The sequence below is a fragment of the Chanodichthys erythropterus genome, chromosome 13 (assembly GCF_024489055.1).
Source record: "Chanodichthys erythropterus isolate Z2021 chromosome 13, ASM2448905v1, whole genome shotgun sequence".
Classification (NCBI taxonomy): Eukaryota; Metazoa; Chordata; class Actinopteri; order Cypriniformes; family Xenocyprididae; genus Chanodichthys; species Chanodichthys erythropterus.
In genome coordinates, this window is record NC_090233.1 from 32,900,206 (window position 1) to 32,919,258 (window position 19,053).

At 36.6% G+C, this 19,053-nt stretch overlaps 3 protein-coding genes across 6 annotated transcripts; 2 read left to right on the forward strand and 1 right to left on the reverse strand.

Moving 5' to 3' along the window:
- Positions 1-110: 110 nt before the first annotated feature.
- On the forward strand, positions 111-4,763 carry ccdc125 (coiled-coil domain containing 125). Of its 3 annotated transcripts, none has more exons than XM_067407383.1 (12): positions 111-189; positions 458-752; positions 1,160-1,218; positions 1,424-1,510; positions 1,620-1,697; positions 1,779-1,864; positions 2,877-2,959; positions 3,033-3,145; positions 3,228-3,335; positions 3,465-3,618; positions 4,247-4,359; positions 4,449-4,763. In XM_067407383.1, the coding sequence occupies exons 2-12, from the start codon at positions 467-469 to the stop codon at positions 4,758-4,760; spliced, it is 1,479 nt and encodes a 492-aa protein (XP_067263484.1). In that variant the 5' UTR covers positions 111-189; positions 458-466; the 3' UTR covers positions 4,761-4,763. The 3 variants fall into 3 exon arrangements, with proteins under 3 accessions (XP_067263484.1, XP_067263483.1, XP_067263485.1); XM_067407382.1 differs by having other exon boundaries at positions 117-189; positions 455-752; XM_067407384.1 differs by lacking the exon at positions 1,620-1,697 and having other exon boundaries at positions 117-189; positions 455-752.
- A 431-nt stretch (positions 4,764-5,194) lies between these two features.
- Positions 5,195-9,652, forward strand: fam151b (family with sequence similarity 151 member B). 2 transcript variants are annotated; one of them, XM_067407225.1, is made up of 6 exons: positions 5,195-5,393; positions 5,771-5,902; positions 6,040-6,199; positions 6,360-6,577; positions 7,406-7,541; positions 8,118-9,652. In XM_067407225.1, the coding sequence occupies exons 1-6, from the start codon at positions 5,288-5,290 to the stop codon at positions 8,278-8,280; spliced, it is 915 nt and encodes a 304-aa protein (XP_067263326.1). In that variant the 5' UTR covers positions 5,195-5,287; the 3' UTR covers positions 8,281-9,652. The 2 variants fall into 2 exon arrangements, with proteins under 2 accessions (XP_067263326.1, XP_067263327.1); XM_067407226.1 differs by having other exon boundaries at positions 8,124-9,652.
- Positions 9,653-11,911: 2,259 nt separating this feature from the next.
- Positions 11,912-15,645, reverse strand: ankrd34bb (ankyrin repeat domain 34Bb). The gene is made up of 2 exons (XM_067408032.1): positions 15,443-15,645; positions 11,912-13,382 (listed from the first exon to the last, which is right to left on the reverse strand). The coding sequence occupies exons 1-2, from the start codon at positions 15,643-15,645 to the stop codon at positions 11,912-11,914; spliced, it is 1,674 nt and encodes a 557-aa protein (XP_067264133.1).
- Positions 15,646-19,053: the final 3,408 nt, after the last annotated feature.

Genomic DNA, 19,053 nt, shown 5'->3' on the forward strand with positions numbered 1-19,053 from the left:
TGAAAACCCCTGCTATAGATAGACATTTCACGATCTATAGTATGTACCGTTGTAATAAAGCACCTGTCTGGTCAGACACGCCCCTTTTACGAAGTTTCACTTCGTCAAAGTAAGCGGAAAGACTTTGAAGTGGAATTTCACCGTTGTTCTTGTTGGCGAAATACTCCTCACGGACGGGTTTTCGTAAAGGTTAGTAATGGTTATGTATTCTAATGACTAACAACATTATTATTCTAACCTCTATTCTCAAGCAATGCCAAAAGTTTCGTTTTACTTTACTTCACCCAGTACGCAGTACGTTTAGAGCTCGATTTAACATTTCCATGTCTGCTGTTTTGACTATCAAACATTATTTAAATAGATGTCACTTGTAATGTATTTAAATATACGTAGTACTCAATATGCTTTATGTACTTCGTTTTTTGTCTAATGCACTCGCTCTTTTTTTCTTCAGTAGTTTGTTGTGATGCAGGGTGAGGGGTCATGCCCTCAATGCCTCACAGAAGATGACATGACAGAGGGGGATCTGGGTGATGGCATGGGGGCCAGATCCAGAGGACATAATAACCATCTCCCACAAATGAAGAACAGGGGGAGTTTTCTGGACTTCTTGTCCCAGTCACGGCCAATCAAAGGGGGCAGCGAAAGAAACAATGGACCCTTCTCTTGGACATCATGCAGAGCTATGTATGCTGCTTTTAGGGAAGAAATGGAAGTTGAACGAGTTGCACAGCGGGAGAAAAGACAGTCGGGTTCGTTTTCTGGACTTGCATTTGAAGTCATTTAAACCTGTCAAACCTCTTTGATTCTTTTGTGGACACAGAGCAGACTAAGCTATACTGTATTATCCACAAAAGCGAGTTATGTTTAAAAGTTATTACAAAAAGGATAACTTCTTGGTAATGTCTGTAGGGGTTATTATGTGCATGCTCTGTTGATTTGTGGTGTTTGGTGCAGTTAACACCTGCTATTTCTTATCAGGGAGGGGACTTTGTGTACTCCCTTGAGCAATTCTGTACTTAAACAAATATTCAACAATAGTCATTTGAGAACCACACTACTACCAGGATATGATGTGTTGGCAATCCTAGGAAACCATGTACCGACATGCAAAAAACCAAACAAAAGTATCTTATTTTCTAAATGCATTCTGTTGTAGAAAGCTCTTCTGAGGACACAAGTGAAGAGCTGCAGAGAAGACTACAGGAGGTCACAGAGGTAAACTCACAGATTTACACTAATGAAAGTAAGAATTGTAATAAAAGATTTAAAAAAAAAAATCATTTGCCATGTCTCACACATTAGATTCACAGAAAAGTGGCACCATTATGAGTTTTATAATGGAGCAAAGAAAATATTTATCTTTACATACTGTATGAACATGCCTCAGGCGTACATGCAAATCTTCTTTGCTCTTTATCAGGAAGTGGAGCTGTTACGCACCGAACTGGAGGTCACTCATCGTCACCTGGAGGGCAAACATGAGGCTCTTAGGATCTTGCAGGGACAGGTATTTAAAAATGTTTTAATTATTCTCATTATTTATTTAAAGTCTAATTTATTAGTCCAAGTCATGTATGAAGTGTTTTATGGCCTTGTGCTACATTTTGTCCTTGAAGGCAATCTTGGACAAAGCAACTTGTCATACTAAAATATTGCTTCAGAAAAGTGAAGAGAGGACCAAGGCCCTAGAAAAGGTGTCCTACTCAAACAACATTTTTAATTCAAGCATATTCCTGAAAATAGGGTCTCATTCCTGTGAAATTGTTTCCACACAGGAGGTTAATGCACTGCAGTGGGAGATCACTTTCAACCAGGTGCAATTCAAGAATGTGGAAAACTCATGGAGTTTAAAGTATGAGAGGTATATCAAGACTTAAAGATCAGTTTTAAAGTCATCATGAAATGAAAATACACTTTATTTTGTAAATGCATGTTAATGTTATAGGTGTTATGTAAAATTCATCTATGCACGTTTCATTTTTTTTGACCTTGTATTATTTTACTTCAACCTGCGGACTAATAAAACATTCCACGGCAACAGTGTTAAAGTAGTCTAATTCCGCAGGAAAACCGCAGACATGGCAACACTGATTTCATTGCCATCTGCAACCCTTTTTTCTGTATTTTGATTAAAAAACAAGCCCTTTTTGACAACATATCCAATAAGTCTTTCGATATACATTAAAGGATTAGTTCACTTTCAAATAACATTTTCCTGATAATTTACTTACCCCCATGTCACCCAAGATGTCCATGTCTTTCTTTCTTCAGTCGAAAAGAAATTAAGGTTTTTGATGAAAACATTCCAGGATTATTCTCCATATAGTGGACTTCAAGGGCCTCCAAACGGTTGAAGGTCAAAATTACAGTTTCAGTGCAGCTTCAAAGGGCTCCGTAAGTTGAATAGGGAAGGCGTAGGACATGCAGCGTAAGCTTTTTGAAGAATATGAAAGTGCGATTTTGGTGGAACCACTTGGAAGGTGATCATTTGTTTATATAAAGCATATATATTTACTTTTTTTTTTTTAAATGACCGATCGTTTTGGTAGATAAGAACTTTATTCCTCGTCTGGTATCGTTTAAAGCCCTTTGAAGCCGCACTGAAACAGTAATTTTGATCTTCAACAGTGGAGTCCACTGAAGTCCACTATAAGGAGAATAATTATGGAATGTTTTCATCAAAAACATTAATTTCTTTTCAGCTGAAGAAAGAAGGACATGGACATCTTGGATGACATGGAGGTTAGCAAATTATCAGGAAATTTTTATTTGAAAGTGAACTAATCCTTTAAGGAAGTAAATGGGGTCAGTTTTAAATTCATGTTGACTATAAAATGCCCACATCTGATTGGTTCATGTGAATAAAACCTCAGGGTGTTGGCAGAAAATGAAGCCCTAAAGAAAGCACTAGAGGAGAGAATGAAAGAGCATCAGGAGCAAAGGACAGAGAATGCATGTAAGTCACATTTTATTTGATGAACCAATAATTGGTTTGTTTCCAGTGCATATTTATATGTTTTGTGTCTTAGCTCTGAGCCAAAAATGTCTGGAGCTCCTGTCCATGCTTAGTGCTAAGGAAAGAAGGGACTTCCAGCGGACACAGCCTTCCTGCAGCCTGAGAACAGACGGTTCAGCTCTGGAGGTAATGTTGGTGAATTTTAATCTATGTTAAATAGCTCTGTTCTGTAATAAACAGCTCTCTGTCCTCTTATCTTGTTGTTAAGTTGGCGGTGTATGGGGCATGTCAGTGTAACTCTAATGGGGGTGAGCCATGCGCTTGTGCTAGAAGTGCTGCTGCAAGTCGCAAACAGGTTCTCCAGCTCAAGCAAGAGGTACTCGTCTTGTATTTGTCAATACTTCTGTTCCATTACCCTCCTATTCAGCCAATACATGTATTAAAACCATTACAGCGCTCATTTGTCTTTGAGGGTCTTGTAATACAATGCATTTGTCTGCATTAGCTGGAGCAGCAGCAGAAGAGGAAGGAGGAGGCTTACGTCATGATGGATGCTTTCCGCATCGCTTTTGAGCAGCAGCTTAGGAGAGTTGGTGAGAACGTGCTCCGACAGGCTGAGACCGACAGACACCAGCCGCATTACCAAAGGCATGAGAGAGGTAAAGGGCTGAGGAAAATCATGCCGTGTAACACATTTCACCTTCATTAAAGATGTTCACACAGAAACCTGACCTAAGATTTAGTTTTAGTAAAATGTCAAATCACTAATAAAATCTGATGATGGTATTGTAAATTATGCTTTTTTGGCTCAAGTCAGGGCCCAGAGGTATTTTAGTATTATTTAGCCTATATACTATTGTAGTTATTCATATTTTTGAATGAGCTTTTATTTTTATATTTTCAGTTTTCATTTTAGTTTAATTTTTAGTCATTTTGTTATGTGTTTTTGATATTTTGTTTTTACTTTTCTTATTAAATATTACTATTCAGTTTTAGTTTTTATTTTAATTTTTTTTAATAGTTTAAGCTAATGATAATAACCATGAGTCAGAAAAAAACAACAACTATTCAGTGTGGTTGGTCGACCTAATGTGAATGCATATTCTGGTCCAAAAACAGAAAGCAGTGCATTAAGCAGTAAGCCGACCCGCTCATTTCTACAAGTGGTCCGTCTTCTCCTGCTAGGGAACATTACTGCAGTCATGTGGCACAATGCTGTAATTTTACAATGGGACACTCTTTATTTCCAGTAATTAGCTTATATGTTTTTTAATTATTTTTTTAAAGGGAGGCAAGGGTCTCTCAGTGTAGGTGAAAGACTGAAAAAAATTCTGCCCACAACAAGTGAAGGAAAGATAACTCCTGATTCAAATGAAACACTGCATATGCTGCTGGATCTGGTCAGTAAACTACATATATATACTATATATATACATTCCCTCACATTACATTTTGAGTTTACTACTTTTTGCTTGTCTTCCCTCTTCAGTTAAATGACAAAGAGGAGGCCTTAGCACATCAGAGGAAGGTGAGCTACATGCTGGCACGAAATACTGAAGACTTGGAAAAACGTCTCCAGATGCAGCTGGAGGAGCTGGAACCCTCACACAAAGACAGTAACACAAAAACAGAGGCTTCTAAGGAGAGTGAATTTAGCAGAGGAGGAGACTGTAGATGCTCTGCTGACAGCCGTGGATCACAACAACTCACTGTTCCTGACAGCCCTACAGCTGATGATGAGCAGCAGACCTCCAAATCCACTGAAATGAGAGACACTAAACCTGACAATAAAGATGTTTAAAAACACGAGAAGAGAAAGTTTCATGCTGTATTTTTTCAAAACTAAAAATGGCTGCATATTATGTAGGCCTGCTATTACCTAGGATAAAGCAGAATAACCTAGGATTAACAGAACCAAAAAAATACCCACAATTCTAACCACAGACTCGCAAATAAATGGGTTGATAGGATCTAAGATTCATAACGCACATCTAAATTGATTAGAAAATTAAATCCTCCCCTGCAATCTTTCATTTTTGTCTCTACAGTGAAAAATTAAAAAAATTAAAATGGTTATATAGTACTAAATTTTGTAGTCAAAAGTTTGGACAAACTTGATTGAATGTATGCTTCTCATGAACTTATATTAGCCTACCTTTTGATCCAACAGCTATGCTTGCCTTTGACGGGCACTGTACTACATTTCGACGTGTATATAACTACATATCCCATAATGCTTCATGCTACCGGTTTCAGTTACGTTTAAAGGTATTAGATGTCGTAAAGTAAATGGCATGTTCGCATAAAAATCGTTATTTATAACGATTCATGGGTTTAGTTAGACGTAAATGGTACCGTTTTGTATTATGTGCTACAATTATTGCTTTTTTGATCGCTTGTTACCTCAAATTACAGTCACTGTTAAACTCCAAAGGTAAGAAAGCTAACTTGCTAGCTGTCTGTCAGATGATGCCATTGAAACTTGGGTAAAGTTGGTTTTATATTTGCACATTCGTATTCAATAGCCTTGTTAATCACACTACATTGGACATTCAGTTGACATTCACAAGTAAATATGCCATTAAAACAATACTTGCCTATTTTGATCGACTGTGAAAAATGTTGTAAGTTGACAGTCGTTGGTTGTCAATATCACGTCGCTGCTTAAAATTCGCAAACATTAATTTATTACACATTAATTGGAAAGTCTGAATGTGCGAATATAAAACCAACTTTACCCAAGTGCCATAGAATTGGTCCAAATGAAAAAGAATTAGTGTCACTGGGACTAAACTTTGTAATGTTGTATAGTCGTAGGATCAATGAGCGAACACACACTGGAATATTTCCTCAACAAGGGGACGATACAAAGAAAAGATGCTGCTGATATCGAATGGTATCATGCAGCAAACAGCAAGAGCAACCTCACAGAGGCTCTTCGAGGTGAGTGTACAAAGTATGAAGAAGCTCCTGCATTACTTTAGCCTTAGGTTTTTCTTATGACCACGTCATGATCGAGTTTGAGAAATAATGTGTGGCATGATAATGTTTTCTCATTCTTCCCTCTGTTCTTTATTGAGGTTCTGCACAGATGATTGAAGCAGATGTTCTTCTCAGGGGTCAAGATCCAAAAGAGCCCATTATGGCTCACCCGCCTGACAATGACAGTGATATAACTCTGCAGGACTGGCTTAAAGAAGTTGTGAAATCAGATAAAGGAATAAAATTGGACTTCAAAAGGTTTTTTTTTTTTTTTTTTTAACAGCACAGCGTTTTTATTATTAGATTTTTAACAATGCTTATTTTAACACTAGCTGTAGTGCTTGTTTAGACTGATTTCTTCCACACTGCCCTTGCTGCTTATGAATGAGTGGCAGATCAACTTGTCATTTTGATTCAGTCTCGCAGCTGTATCCCAATCCATGATTCTACTCGAAGAAGTCCGAGATCAGCTGCAGGGACCTGTGTGGATCAATGCTGATGTTCTTCCTGGCCCTGGTGGCAAAGCCACCCCTTTGGACCCTCATGTTTTTCTACAGGAAGTGGCTCAAAGATCAGAAAATGATGTTCTCTCTTTGGGTTGGACCACTGGATGGGATGTAAATGTAGACAATTATGGTAAGAACATTGTTATTGCACTAAGGTGAAAAGCAGTCAGAAGTGTGTGCTTTATATAATGTGAATGCCTTTCAAAAGCCTGGGGTCAGCCTGGGGTCATTAATATTAATATTATTATTATTATTATTTTATTTTTTTTTACAAAATTAAGACATTCAGAAAGGATCCATTAAATTGATAAGTCAAGACATTTATAATGTATCAAATAATTTCTGTTTCAAATAAATGAATACATTCTTTTGATCTTTGTATTCATAAAAGAAGCCTGGAAAATGACTGAAATCACGGTTTACATAATAATATTAAGCAGCACAACTGCTTTTAATGATAATAATTAGAAATGTCACTTGAGCACCAAATCAGCATATTAGAATTTCTGAAGGATCATGTGACTATGAGTAATGATGCTGAAAATTCAGCTTTGCTATCAGAGGAATAAATTACATTTTAAAAGGTATATTAAAATAGAAAACATTTCTTTTTAATTATAATAATATTTCATTATATTACAGTTGTACTGTAGTTTTTGATCAAATAAATGAAGCATTGGTGAGCAAAAGACATGAACAAATTTTACAGACTGCAAACTTTTGAATGAGGGTGTAAATATTAATACACTAGCAATCTGCTGTGTAGTGTTGCCATGGTTACCTCCACTGCCAAATTTGTTTGTTAGCATCTATTTGGTCTCTTCTTGTATGAAAAAACAAAACAAAAGGACTTTTACTTTTTGCCCCCAGCTTTTTGCTTTGACTTCCTTAATTATGAATTATTTTGAATAGAATTCAGACCTTGATTAGTATTTGCTTTCTGTGTTTGTGTTGTTAGGCTATAGCTGGGAGATGGTTCATCAGATGGAAGAATTATGCAGATCCCTAAAGCAACCAGTCACATTTCCAGTCCGTGCAGCTCTCATTCCTGTGTCCTTCCCACAGTTCCAGTGGCTTTTAGAGCGTTCAGACCGGTGAGAAATTAATAAGTCTATTTAAATGTATGTCCATATTTACTATTATAGAGGCTATTAAGCCACACATCTTTGTGAAGGAGTCTTTTTATTACCTCTGAGATTGATTTATGTAATATAAGCAAGGACACAATGAAGTACATCCTAATACTTTGTAATTTCTTGCTGGATAATTTGGTTCTGGCTTGTCTATTACACTTGTCTGTGACTGGAATAGCAACTCATTGCTTTATCTGAAGGACAGTTGAGGTATTACAGGATGTGAAGGGAAGGTTTAAGCCTCCTCTACAGAGATGGTGCTCTTCACCAGTCTTCTCCCTCTCAAGCTAGTTTTTGAGGGCGATTGCTCAAGTTCATTTTTTCAGTCACTCAGAGCAAGTGAAGCAAGGTCTTTATTCGTGCTGTGAAAAGGCATAGTTCCTTATTCCTTAAAATAATTTGACACTTTCATATTAAGATGAGAAATTAAACGCACTCTTCATACGCTTTAAATCACTGGTGAAGATTATTGTATTTTGCCTTAAAGAGTTTCTGTTTAACATCATCTTGTCTTCTCTCTCTCTATCTCTCTCTAAGGTACAGCCTGACTGTATGGACAGGCAAGGATGATGTTCTTAATGTGGAAGATCTGTTGCCCTACAGGAAAAACTTCAGTGAAACCAGGATCTACTATGACCTGTTAGAATCACAGTTCAAACTGTTTAAAGGACTACCCGGCTACTCCTACAAAAGCAATTAAACTTACTGACATTAGCTATGTTACTGTTCACCTGTTTTTATGCATATTTTGGGATGCACTCAATAGAGGTGGATACATTTTTATCCGATAAGAAGACATGCGCATAATCTACGATGTAAATACATTTTCAGAGTAATTCAATGCACAACAAAAAAACTCAAGTGACACTGCCTCAGCAGAGGATGTGATTGGATAACTGGACTAACCAGCAGAACAATCACATCACAAAGAATTTCAAATGTTGGTTTGGTCATTCTGAAATGCCTGAGTCAAAGTCTGTCATCAGAATGATTTGGCCTATCATGATTGTTTACAAACACCAGGCATCCAGACGCAAGATAACTTGACAGAGATTATTACGTTTCGTCATTTATGATGTCTGAAAAAGAGCCACAGTGGGTGCAGCAACTTCCATTTTTATTACAGATATTCTGCACCAATTTCTCAGTAAGTGACCGTTTTGTTCTTTTGAACACATGGGATGGAAACGCTGCTTTATTTGCAGATGTTTTATGTGAAATTCCAATTTTGCACAGTTAGTTAAATTCACAACTTTTGATGGGAAGATACAATGTGCATGTACTGTAACACATAAATATGTAAATACACCCTATGTACTCTGTATTTAGGTCTTGGGTTTTATGGTTTAATTATGAGTTTCATTGGTTGTGTCATGCTTAAACTATTAATGTGCAAAGGAAAAGAGAAATGTATATATTTGCATTAGAATGTAGCTCAGAAACAGGTTTTTCTACCATTTTAAATACAATAATGTATGCATAACTATCAAATATATAATGTAAATGATATAAAAAAACAAAACAAATGCTAAATAAATATTATAAAATACATAATGAATGTAGTGGTCCCCTGGTGTTATGTCACTGGTGTTTCCTTTAACAAAAATCTCTTATTTTGAATAAACAAATTACACTGATGACATCACTTGACTTCCTTCTTCCTATTTCCTGAAGATCAATGAAGAAAGGCCAATGGAAAGTCCACAATCTCTTTTCAGTTATCAGAAATTTTAATTAGAAAATCATAATTTCATATGAAGCTTTTAGTTGAAGTCACTGGTGTGACCTACTTTATTGTTAGGGAATTTAAAAAAAACTAGAATACAAATTGATTAAATTACTTGATTTAGTGAATATATCATGATTGATACCTTGCAGCAGCCATTTTGTAAAATGCATTTTTCATGAAATTGTCACTGGTGTTACCCATTTAGATAAGCTTTATTTGAAGCTATTCATTAAGTTGTTTTGCATAAAATAGCACTAAAATTGCATGATTCTAACTTTTCTTTCTCATTGTTAATCCTCCTTTGGGCAGATATGGCTAAATTAAGGGTATATAGCTAAATTCAGTGCAGCGACTTTTAAAATGTTGTTTATGATCTTTTACTGACTGCTTTCACTAAGTGTCAATGATAAGTCTTTGATTGTATACCAAATGTAAAAATTTAGTCTCATATACTTATAGTTGAAAAATTTAGGATCTTTTGTCTTATATGTATGTCACTGGTGATTCATTTTGTCATTGGTGTTACTGTTTTTTGTCTCTCACATTAAATAAAATGTGTCATATGTGACGATAATAATTTTACATTCATTGAATTCTGCTACACTCAAGAATTAAGATTTAAAGGATTGCATCATTACTTTTTTATAACTGTTTTTCAAATATTTTAATTGTTATAGCAAATACATGGTTGCGAAACTGAATTAACATCATTCAATCACACTTTTAACTAACCTGATTAAAATAAAAAAAAAACACAATCTACTTATTGTTTGCATTATCATTATTTTACTGTAACTCTTGACTGCATGTTCTGAAAAAATTGAGAAATAATATTTCATAAAAATGTTTAAAAATACCAGAGAAGTATGGTAACACCAGTGACAAAAACATGGGTACATGCAGTCTTTAAATAAATGCACAAAAAATAAAAAATCATTAAAGGGATAGTTCACCCAAAAATGAAAATTTGATGTTTATCTGCTTACCCCCAGTGCATCCAAGATGTAGGTGACTTTTTTTCTTCAATCGATCACAAATGATGATTTTTAACTGCAACCGCTGCCGTCTGTCAGTCAAATAATAGCAGTAGATGGGAACTTCAACTATAACAGTAAATAAAACTTGCTTAGACAAATCAAAATTAAAACCTGCGGCTCGTGACGACACATTAATGTCCTAAGACACGAAACGATCGGTTTGTGCAAGAAACCGAACTGTATTTATATAATTTTTACCTCTAATACACCACTATGTCCAACTTCGTTCAGCTTCCTGTTAGTGAGGTCAAAAAACGCGTTCTGTTGACGGAAGTGATGTCTCGCCCATATACTTCAATGAGCGTGAGACATCACTTCCGTTGTCAGAGCGCGATCAGACCTCACTAGCCGGAAGCTGAACGAAGTTGGACATAGTGGTGTATTAGAGGTAAAAAATGATATAAATACAGTTCGGTTTCTCGCACAAACCGATCGTTTCGTCTCTTAGGACATTAATGTGTCGTCACGAGCCGCAGGTTTTAATTTTGATTTGTCTAAGCAAGTTTTATTTACTGTTATAGTTGAAGTTCCCATCTACTGCTATTATTTGACTCACAGGCGGCAGCGGTTGCAGTTAAAAATCATAATTTGCGTTCGACTGAAGAAAAAAAGTCATCTACATCTTGGATGCCCTGGGGGTAAGCAGATAAACATCAAATTTTCATTTTTGGGTGAACTATCCCTTTAAGCTGTCATTTATGTGTATTCATAAAGTCAAAGTGTAATATAATAATGTGGTCTAAATGTTAAAAAAAGAAATACATTTTAAGACATTTTGTGATACCAAAAGTGGACGTTTCTGTAGAATGACCCAGAAAGAGAAATACTGTGAAATAATATTACAGTGTAAAATAACTGTTTTCTAATGTTTTTATATGTAATTTATTCCTGTGATGTCAAAGCTGAATTTTCAGCATCATTACTCCAGTTTTCAGTGTTACATGATCCTTCAGAAATTATTCTAATAGGCTGCTCAAGTAAAATATTTTTTTGCAGCTTAATATTTTCTGAAATTGTGATACATTTCAGCATTTTTTTAAATGATTTAATTCATTTATTTAAAATATTATTTTCAGTAATAATGTGAAAGATTTTTACTTTGCAGTAGTATATAATGAGATATACAAGAAAGTGAGAGTTTATATAATTGTATAAACTTATATTCTAATATAAGTGAATTTACTTTTTGCATTATATAAAGATATGCAAGAAACAAAGTATTGTTTTATTCTGCATTTATTAATGATAAATACAAGTCACAATATATTATCTGTTGTAAATACAAAGACATTGAGACATTGCAGACAGAAATCAGGTTTAAAGAGACAGCAGTACATTAAACAGCAGCAGCGTTTCAGTATTCTGATTCAGTGCACTAATGAGTGAGAGCACAAAGAACAGCAGTAAAGTGCAGTAAAGTTTACAATGGTCACATAAACATATTACCACTGTCCAGTCTGGAAAGTGCATTTTTGGTTTATGTTTATTATGATTCATATTTATAATTCTGTTCAGAATTCAGACTTTGACAAATTACATTTCTATATTTACCACAACTTTGATGTTTACTGACCAAAGATTTCCTCAAAATTGACCAGCTGCTTGATCTGCTCAGTTTGCATGGAGTGTCGTCTTAACAGACTCTTCTTGTTCTTGAGATCTCTGGGATGGCTCGGGGCACAGGGGACAAAATGCCTCGATCCAGGAACAATGGGTGTAGTTCCTGCCACAATGGGTGTAGTTCCTGCCACAGGCTTGCTTATACCTGTTCCACTGGTATTGACTTTGATATCTGGAATGGGCGCATGTGGATTAAGAGGTGGCAGATAACCAGGGCGGGTTTGTGAGATATGGTCTAGGAGTAGGGCTCCGGATCCCCTCCGCTCCAGCATCGCAGGGCTCCTCCTCTGAACGAGACTCTCTAGAGACTCTCTGGATCCAGAGAGAGTGGAGGAGCGGCTGGTGACAAGCTTGCGTTTCTCCGTCCCTCCACTTCCTCCTCCTCCTCCAGTCTTCCCGAGGTCTTCCGAGGGTTGGCTCCCAAATTGAGGCAACTGAGAGTCAGAGCTGTAGTGGTCCATTCCAATGTTGCGGCGACGAAACACATTGCGCAGGCTTGAAACGGCCAAGTTGGGAAGACAGACTGGATCCCGGTCCATAGGAGCCATGTCTGAGATGGATGCCTGCTTGAGGTTCTGATGTGAGGAGGAGTGTGGTAGCAACTCACCATCATAGGACATTTTTCTACTGAGCCATTTCTGTTCTTTTGTTAATTCTCTTTCTCCATCAGATGTTGTTTCAAAGGCTCTAAGCAGACCAAAAGAGTCTTTGGCATCAATGCTTTGGTGACGAGCTACCGTCGCTCTCAATGGAGGTTGGCAACCATTGTACCCAAATGAGAGCTCCTCTTCGGGGGTGATATCGAGAAGCTCCTCAGTCAAGGATGAGGACTTGCTTTGCTGTAGGAGCAGAGAAGGGGGGATCTTCAGCCAGGGCTCTGAGTGAAGCCTCTGTAGATGCAGCAGCTTCACCACACTAGCTGCTCGCAGAGGGCTTGAATCTTGAATTAGTGACTCTGGCTTAGATGTGGGAATTGTTGGAGTGGATCCCAGGGTCTCAGATTGGTTATTGGTGGGTGGGGAGATTTGCGGGGTAGAAAGTTTAAATTCAGAGGGGAACATGCATGACGCAGGGGCACAGTGCAATCGGTCCTCAAGATTTGGAGGTGGCGGTACGTTCAAATACTGTTTGGTCATTTGTCTTCCAGAGGGTAGTTTGTCGGTTGTAATGATAATGACTTCTTTGCCCTTGGCCTTGCAGGCATCCAGTAGTACTCTCAGTGCATCCTTGTCTCCAGCATTAACTGCGTAGACCAGAGCAGAGGAACCAGTGTGGTCCTCTAAACTAGGGTCAGCTCCACTGGAGAGAAGAAGTGACAGCACCTCGTCGCCCGTCCGCTCTATGCAGGCATGCATTAGGGCTGTCTTACCAGACTTATCCTGAATGTTGGGGTCTGCACCATTTTCAAGAAGATACCTGTTGAGGAGATTTTTTAAATTAGAGTGAGCTCATAGAGAAAGGGATCAATTGCATATCAGAGTGTTCACAATAAAAAAATAAATAAAAACAACTTGTAAACACATGTACCAAGATACTATTGGTATTCCTGTTGGCTTCAAGTGATCTTTAAAAACTTTTATGCCTTTTCCAACAATGGATTCAGTGACTCATGTGGTAGTACCATAAAGTAAATAAGATATTTTTGAATACATATGATTGTTGTAACACTACTGTTCAATAGTTTAGGGTCAGTAAGATGTTTTTGAAAGAAGTCTAATGCTCACTAAAGCTAGATTTATTTGTTCAAAAATACACTAATATTGTGAAATTGTATTACAATTCAGAATAACTGTTTTCTATTTTAATATCTTGTAATTGTATGTAATTTATGTGATGGGCATAACTCCAGACTTCAGTGTCACATGATCCTTCAGAAATAATTCTAATGCTGATTTACATCTCAAGAAACAATGTTGAAGACAGTTGTGATACTTAAAGGTGCCCTAGAACTTTTTTTTAAAAGATGTAATATAAGTCTAAGGTGTCCCCTGAATGTGTCTGTGAAGTTTCAGCTCAAAATACCCCATAGATTTTTTTAATTCATTTTTTAACTGCCTATTTTGGGGCATCATTAGAAATGAGCCGATTTAGGGTGTATGGCCCTTTAAATCTGGTGCTCCACGCCCCAAGAGCTCGCGCTTGCCTTAAAAAACTGAAAAAAAGTTCACACAGCTAATATAACCTCTCAAAATGGATCTTTACAAAGTGTTCGTCATTCAGCATGTCTAATCGCGTAAGTACAGTGTTTATTTTGATGTTTACATTGATTCTGAATGAGTTTGAGGCTATGCTCCGTGGCTAACGGCTAATGCTACACTGTTGGAGAGATTTATAAAGAATGAAGTTGTGTTTATGAATTATACAGACTGCAAGTGTTTAAAAATGAAAATAGTGACGGCTCTTGTCTCCGTGAATACAGTAAGAAACGATGGTAACTTTAACCACATTTAAGAGTACATTAGCAACATGGTAACAAAACATTATAAAGACAATTTACAAATATCACTAAAAATATCATGTTATCATGGATCATGTCAGTTATTATTGCTCCATCTGCCATTTTTCGCTGTTGTCCTTGCTTGCTTACCTAGTCTGATGATTCAGCTGTGCACAGATCCAGACATTCTGCCCTTGTCAAATGCCTTTCATAATGTTGGGAACATGGGCTGGCATATGCAAATATTGGGGGCGTACATATTAATGATCCCGACTGTTACGTAACAGTCGGTGTTATGTTGAGATTCGCCTGTTCTTCTGAGGTCTTTTAAACAAATGAGATTTATATAAGGAGGAGGAAACAATGGAGTTTGAAACTCAATGTATGTCATTTCCATGTACTGAACTCTTGTTATTTGACTATGCCGAGGTAAATTAAATTTTTGAATCTAGGGCACCTTTAATATTTATTTATTTATCTTATTTTATTTTTTGGAAACCATTATGCATTTTTTTTCAGGATTCTTTAATGAATAGAGAAAAAATTGTAAAGAACAGCATTAATGTGTCTTTGCTGAATAAAAGTATTATATAAAAAAGTCTTACTGACCCTAAACTTTTGAAAGGTGGTGTATCTTTAAAAGGTAAAACTTTCTTTTTCTTTTCTTTTTTTTTAAATATAATTTTTGGAGTCTTTCTATGTCCTTGTATTATATGATGGTCCAATATTCTAATAGTTTAAGAGACTTATAGACCTTGACACAACAATGAGGGACTGCAGAGAAGCAGTTTGTTGAAATATTTTTTCAAAAAAAAAAAAAACATGCCAAACTACTTAAGCTACTAAAAACTACTTTTTTCTGTTTTTATTAGATTTTTTATCATGATATTTTAGAACAGTTGTCTAACCCTGACTTTTTTGCACCCTCACAAAAACCAAAATGAAATTCATTTCAGAAATTAAAAAATATGCTCATCATACAAGAGTATGCAATTTCATTGCACAATCAGTTAGTTTAATCAACTTACAGGAGACCCACCTGATGATCTTGGGTTTTGGCACACTCTGAGCATCAACATGATGACTTTTGCAGGCCACCATCAGTGGAGTTTCTCCCCTCTCATTGCTCTCATTAATGTAAGCCCCTCCTTCCAGCAGCAGGCGCGTCAACCTCAGGCGGCACAGATATACGGCTTTCAGCAAAGAGTTTCCACCCGTCCGCACCTCCGTTGAGTCCTCCATGATTATGTGGTGTGACTGTTGAGAGGCTAATGTCGCGTTGGCTCAGTGGATCATAGGAGCTGATTTCTTTATTGGCTTCTGTCAGGGAAGAGAAGGAGAGCATACTTTATCAGAACCAGAGAATTTCAAGGTTTTCACTTAAGTGTCTGCTTTTTGTCCAATTCATTCGATTCAAAGCAAACCTGATGTCTCTTTGACATTGAAATATTGTCTCCCTCTTCGCCTAAGAAGAATATGCTAGAGAGGTTTCCTGCTCTAATCTAGTGTCTCTCGCCATTCACAGGGTAGACACTAATATGAAGATGTTTATTATGATGATGTAGGTGGCATGTCTAGGTGGTACTTGACAAGAAGAAAACTGAATTAGTTATCTCATCCCCATTACATAATATTAATTACTCTTTCTTTTATATTCTTTTAATTTTGCAGAATATATTTTCTCTTACATTCGACAGCAGTTTTGGCATCATGTTGATAAACACAAAAATTAATTCCAACCTGTGCCTTCTTTTCTTTACAAAGCAAAAATCTGAAATGTTAAGAATATGAATGGGGCCAATTTGTAAACTTTTACTCAGCCATGACAGAACTATATTCATTTTTTTTTTCATTTGCATGACAAAATAACACTTAAAACACTAAATTGTCCATAAAAATGATGAGAACAGCTTTACAATTCAAACAACACAAATTATAATAGGTTTTAACAGAAGGATCAATGTAAGTGTTGCTAAAATTATATTTTCTGCTTTCAAATCTTCTGAAAACCAACCCATTTACTTCCATTGTAAGTACACTGCTGTAATCTTGATTTCTGCTTTTTTAAAAGGACAGAGATGGGTTGAAATTATGCTGTTAATTAAGCTTAATTTCTAAAGTACTTTCGTGTACTTTCAAATTAGCGTGTGTAAAGTGATGTCTCTTCAGCATGTTATCCTGCACCAGACAGTCTGTTCTTATAAGAGCAAACGCAGTGTTTTTGTCAGTAGGCTGAAATTCAATAGCTTGAGGCAATCTGTATTTGCCTCATAGAACGAAGACATTCCTTTATACAGTCTATTGTGCATGTGGCCTTGTTCTCTCAACTCAGAGTGCAGTTGCTGTGCACTCTTTATTTAACAAACGGCAAGTGCAAGACTGCCTCAGTCAGGTTCATAATTGTGAATTCACATGAGTTTAGGTAAAAGGAGTAAGGAAATGAATCTTTTTGTGTCCTCCAACAAAAACAGGATGACAACCTGGGCTGACGCTTTCATGGTAGCTTTTCTTAGTAGTGAAGGCTGCATGTGACAATGCTAGATTAGAGAGTGCGTCAGCACCATGGTGAAACGTTTTCTTAAATTAAACACACATGGATTATAACACCTTTATATACCTAACTTTGATATTAGCCTTAATTATGTTTGCCTTTCCTGAACAAGTCTCTTTTTTTTTATTTTTTTTTTTATTCTACACGTGTCATGTTTTTTATGGTAATAAGCCACTTTGCCCTGACAGTTTTTTGAAATCAAGTTGTACTAAAGTCCTGATTGGTCTGGTACAAGCACACTGCCTGATGCCTGCAGGACATCTCGGTTCAAGCTGCTAATTCCTAGAACTCCCTGGGCTGGCATTTAAAACCACAGCTTTGTGTGCCATTCCCCTAGTCTTCAATCGCCCTTGGGAACAGAGAGAATTTTTAATGACAGGCCTCTCTCCCTCTGTCGCTGCCTCGTGCTAAAAAGCATGGAGCAAATGAGGCCCAAAACAGATGAGGGTGGCGATTGTTGCAGCAGCAGCGCTGAAGTGGAGCACCAAACAGACCACTCCACGCACCTGTATGCATCTGTGATTCATGCCAGATCACGCAATACTTAATTCTCCTCGCAAATGGTGGGCTGAATTTGTCCCTCTCAAAACACCTGCAGGAAAAATGAAAACGCACTCTTTGTGACATAAATGAATAAGATTAGTTTTTTGTGTGTCTTGATTAATGAGGGTAATGAAAGCTTCATCGCTGCGCTTTCGAGGTTTGCCAGGATCAGGAGAATAATTTATGAGCTTCCCCATCTAATATAAAGAAACATTTCCATGTCCATACAATACATTTATATGCTAAACAGTGAAAGCAGCAAACTATTTTTTTTACTTTGCATTTTGTTTAGTTTTTTAGTTAATTTGGCAAAGAATTATTTGCATTAAGTATTTAAAGCTGATCCATTTATATTTATCTATTGCAATATAATAGATTGTTTAAAATATATTTACCCAATCATGCTTAATGCGTGAACTTCAGATAACTTATATAAATGTACATAAATATTAATTTTTTATACTTAATAATTTTATATATAAAAAAAAAGGGAATGTTGTTTTAAACATAAATGAACTTCACTTGAAAACTAAAAACATTTCATAAAATCATCTGAGTTATCATCTGAAGATGCTATTTGGTGTTAACTATTTTTCCTCTTATTTTTATAGAATAGACCCAAGGTCAACACTAATAAAAAAGCTCTACCCACTCACATCATCGGGTCTTGCACAGACTGTCATAAAACAACAACTTGACAAATCTAAAAAAAAAAAAAATAATAAAGTCTGCAAGAAATAAAAATTAATTTAACACATAAAAATGTAAAGTATTTTATGAAAAAAAGTATTTATATTTTTAAAGGAGATGAATTTAGAACCTTACCTCTTATAAACCAGTCACTGCCCTAGATTTCCAATAGCTTGTTCCTGTGGCATCTCATCTTTGTAAATAAACAAGTAATCCAGGAGTGAGACTAAAGCTGGAGCTTGAAGTGGGAGATGAACATGTGGAGATGTGCACTCACTGAAGGTGAATGAAAGAGTGGCAAATATAGAGGAGAGAAAGAAAGCAAGTGCCTGTGCTCAAGCTCTCAAGCTCACCACAGACCAAGTCCCTGTGTATCAGGAGGACAGTCAAGCTTAATAGAGCAGGGTGACGCCAGTCCCTGAACATCCAGCGTCAGTAAGCGATCGCTCCATTATTCTCACATTGCGAAGGAGAATTATTGAACTCATATGCAGAGGTTGTGCGCAGATCCTCATTTGTTCCTAACTCTGATGTCAACAAAATCACACGATGATGGCACCTATTGTGCAGTTACATCATTATGACACAACTGTCTCGCCTTTGAGGCAGCAGTTTAGCTCCTGAGGGATGTGTAGGGAGTATATTGATCCGTTTGAGTGATGCAGTCACTATTTATAAAACTGCAATGATGGCACTTAAAAAGACAATAATAAGACTCCTCATGGATTAATAATGGGGGTATTCATTTGATAGCAAAAACTAGACACAACAAATTAAAGAAATACACAGAAAAATGGCAAGTCTTAAACAGCCCTCCACTGCTCTCCTTTACCTTTTAATCTGAAATGGCAACTCACTTGCATAAG

Bases quoted from the DNA above. Each gene is read 5' to 3' on its own strand.
- ankrd34bb (XM_067408032.1), bottom strand. From the start codon at position 15,645: ATGGAGGACTCAACGGAGGTGCGGACGGGTGGAAACTCTTTGCTGAAA. The intron at 13,383-15,442 runs GTGGGTCTCCTG...TCTCCTCAACAG, and splicing joins CCAAAACCCAAGATCATCAG to GTATCTTCTTGAAAATGGTG.
- ccdc125 (XM_067407383.1), top strand. From the start codon at position 467: ATGCAGGGTGAGGGGTCATGCCCTCAATGCCTCACAGAAGATGACATG. The intron at 753-1,159 runs GTTCGTTTTCTG...ATTCTGTTGTAG, and splicing joins GCGGGAGAAAAGACAGTCGG to AAAGCTCTTCTGAGGACACA. The intron at 2,960-3,032 runs GTAAGTCACATT...TTTGTGTCTTAG, and splicing joins GCAAAGGACAGAGAATGCAT to CTCTGAGCCAAAAATGTCTG.
- fam151b (XM_067407225.1), top strand. From the start codon at position 5,288: ATGGGTTTAGTTAGACGTAAATGGTACCGTTTTGTATTATGTGCTACA. The intron at 5,394-5,770 runs GTAAGAAAGCTA...AATGTTGTATAG, and splicing joins GTCACTGTTAAACTCCAAAG to TCGTAGGATCAATGAGCGAA. The intron at 7,542-8,117 runs GTGAGAAATTAA...TCTCTCTCTAAG, and splicing joins CTTTTAGAGCGTTCAGACCG to GTACAGCCTGACTGTATGGA.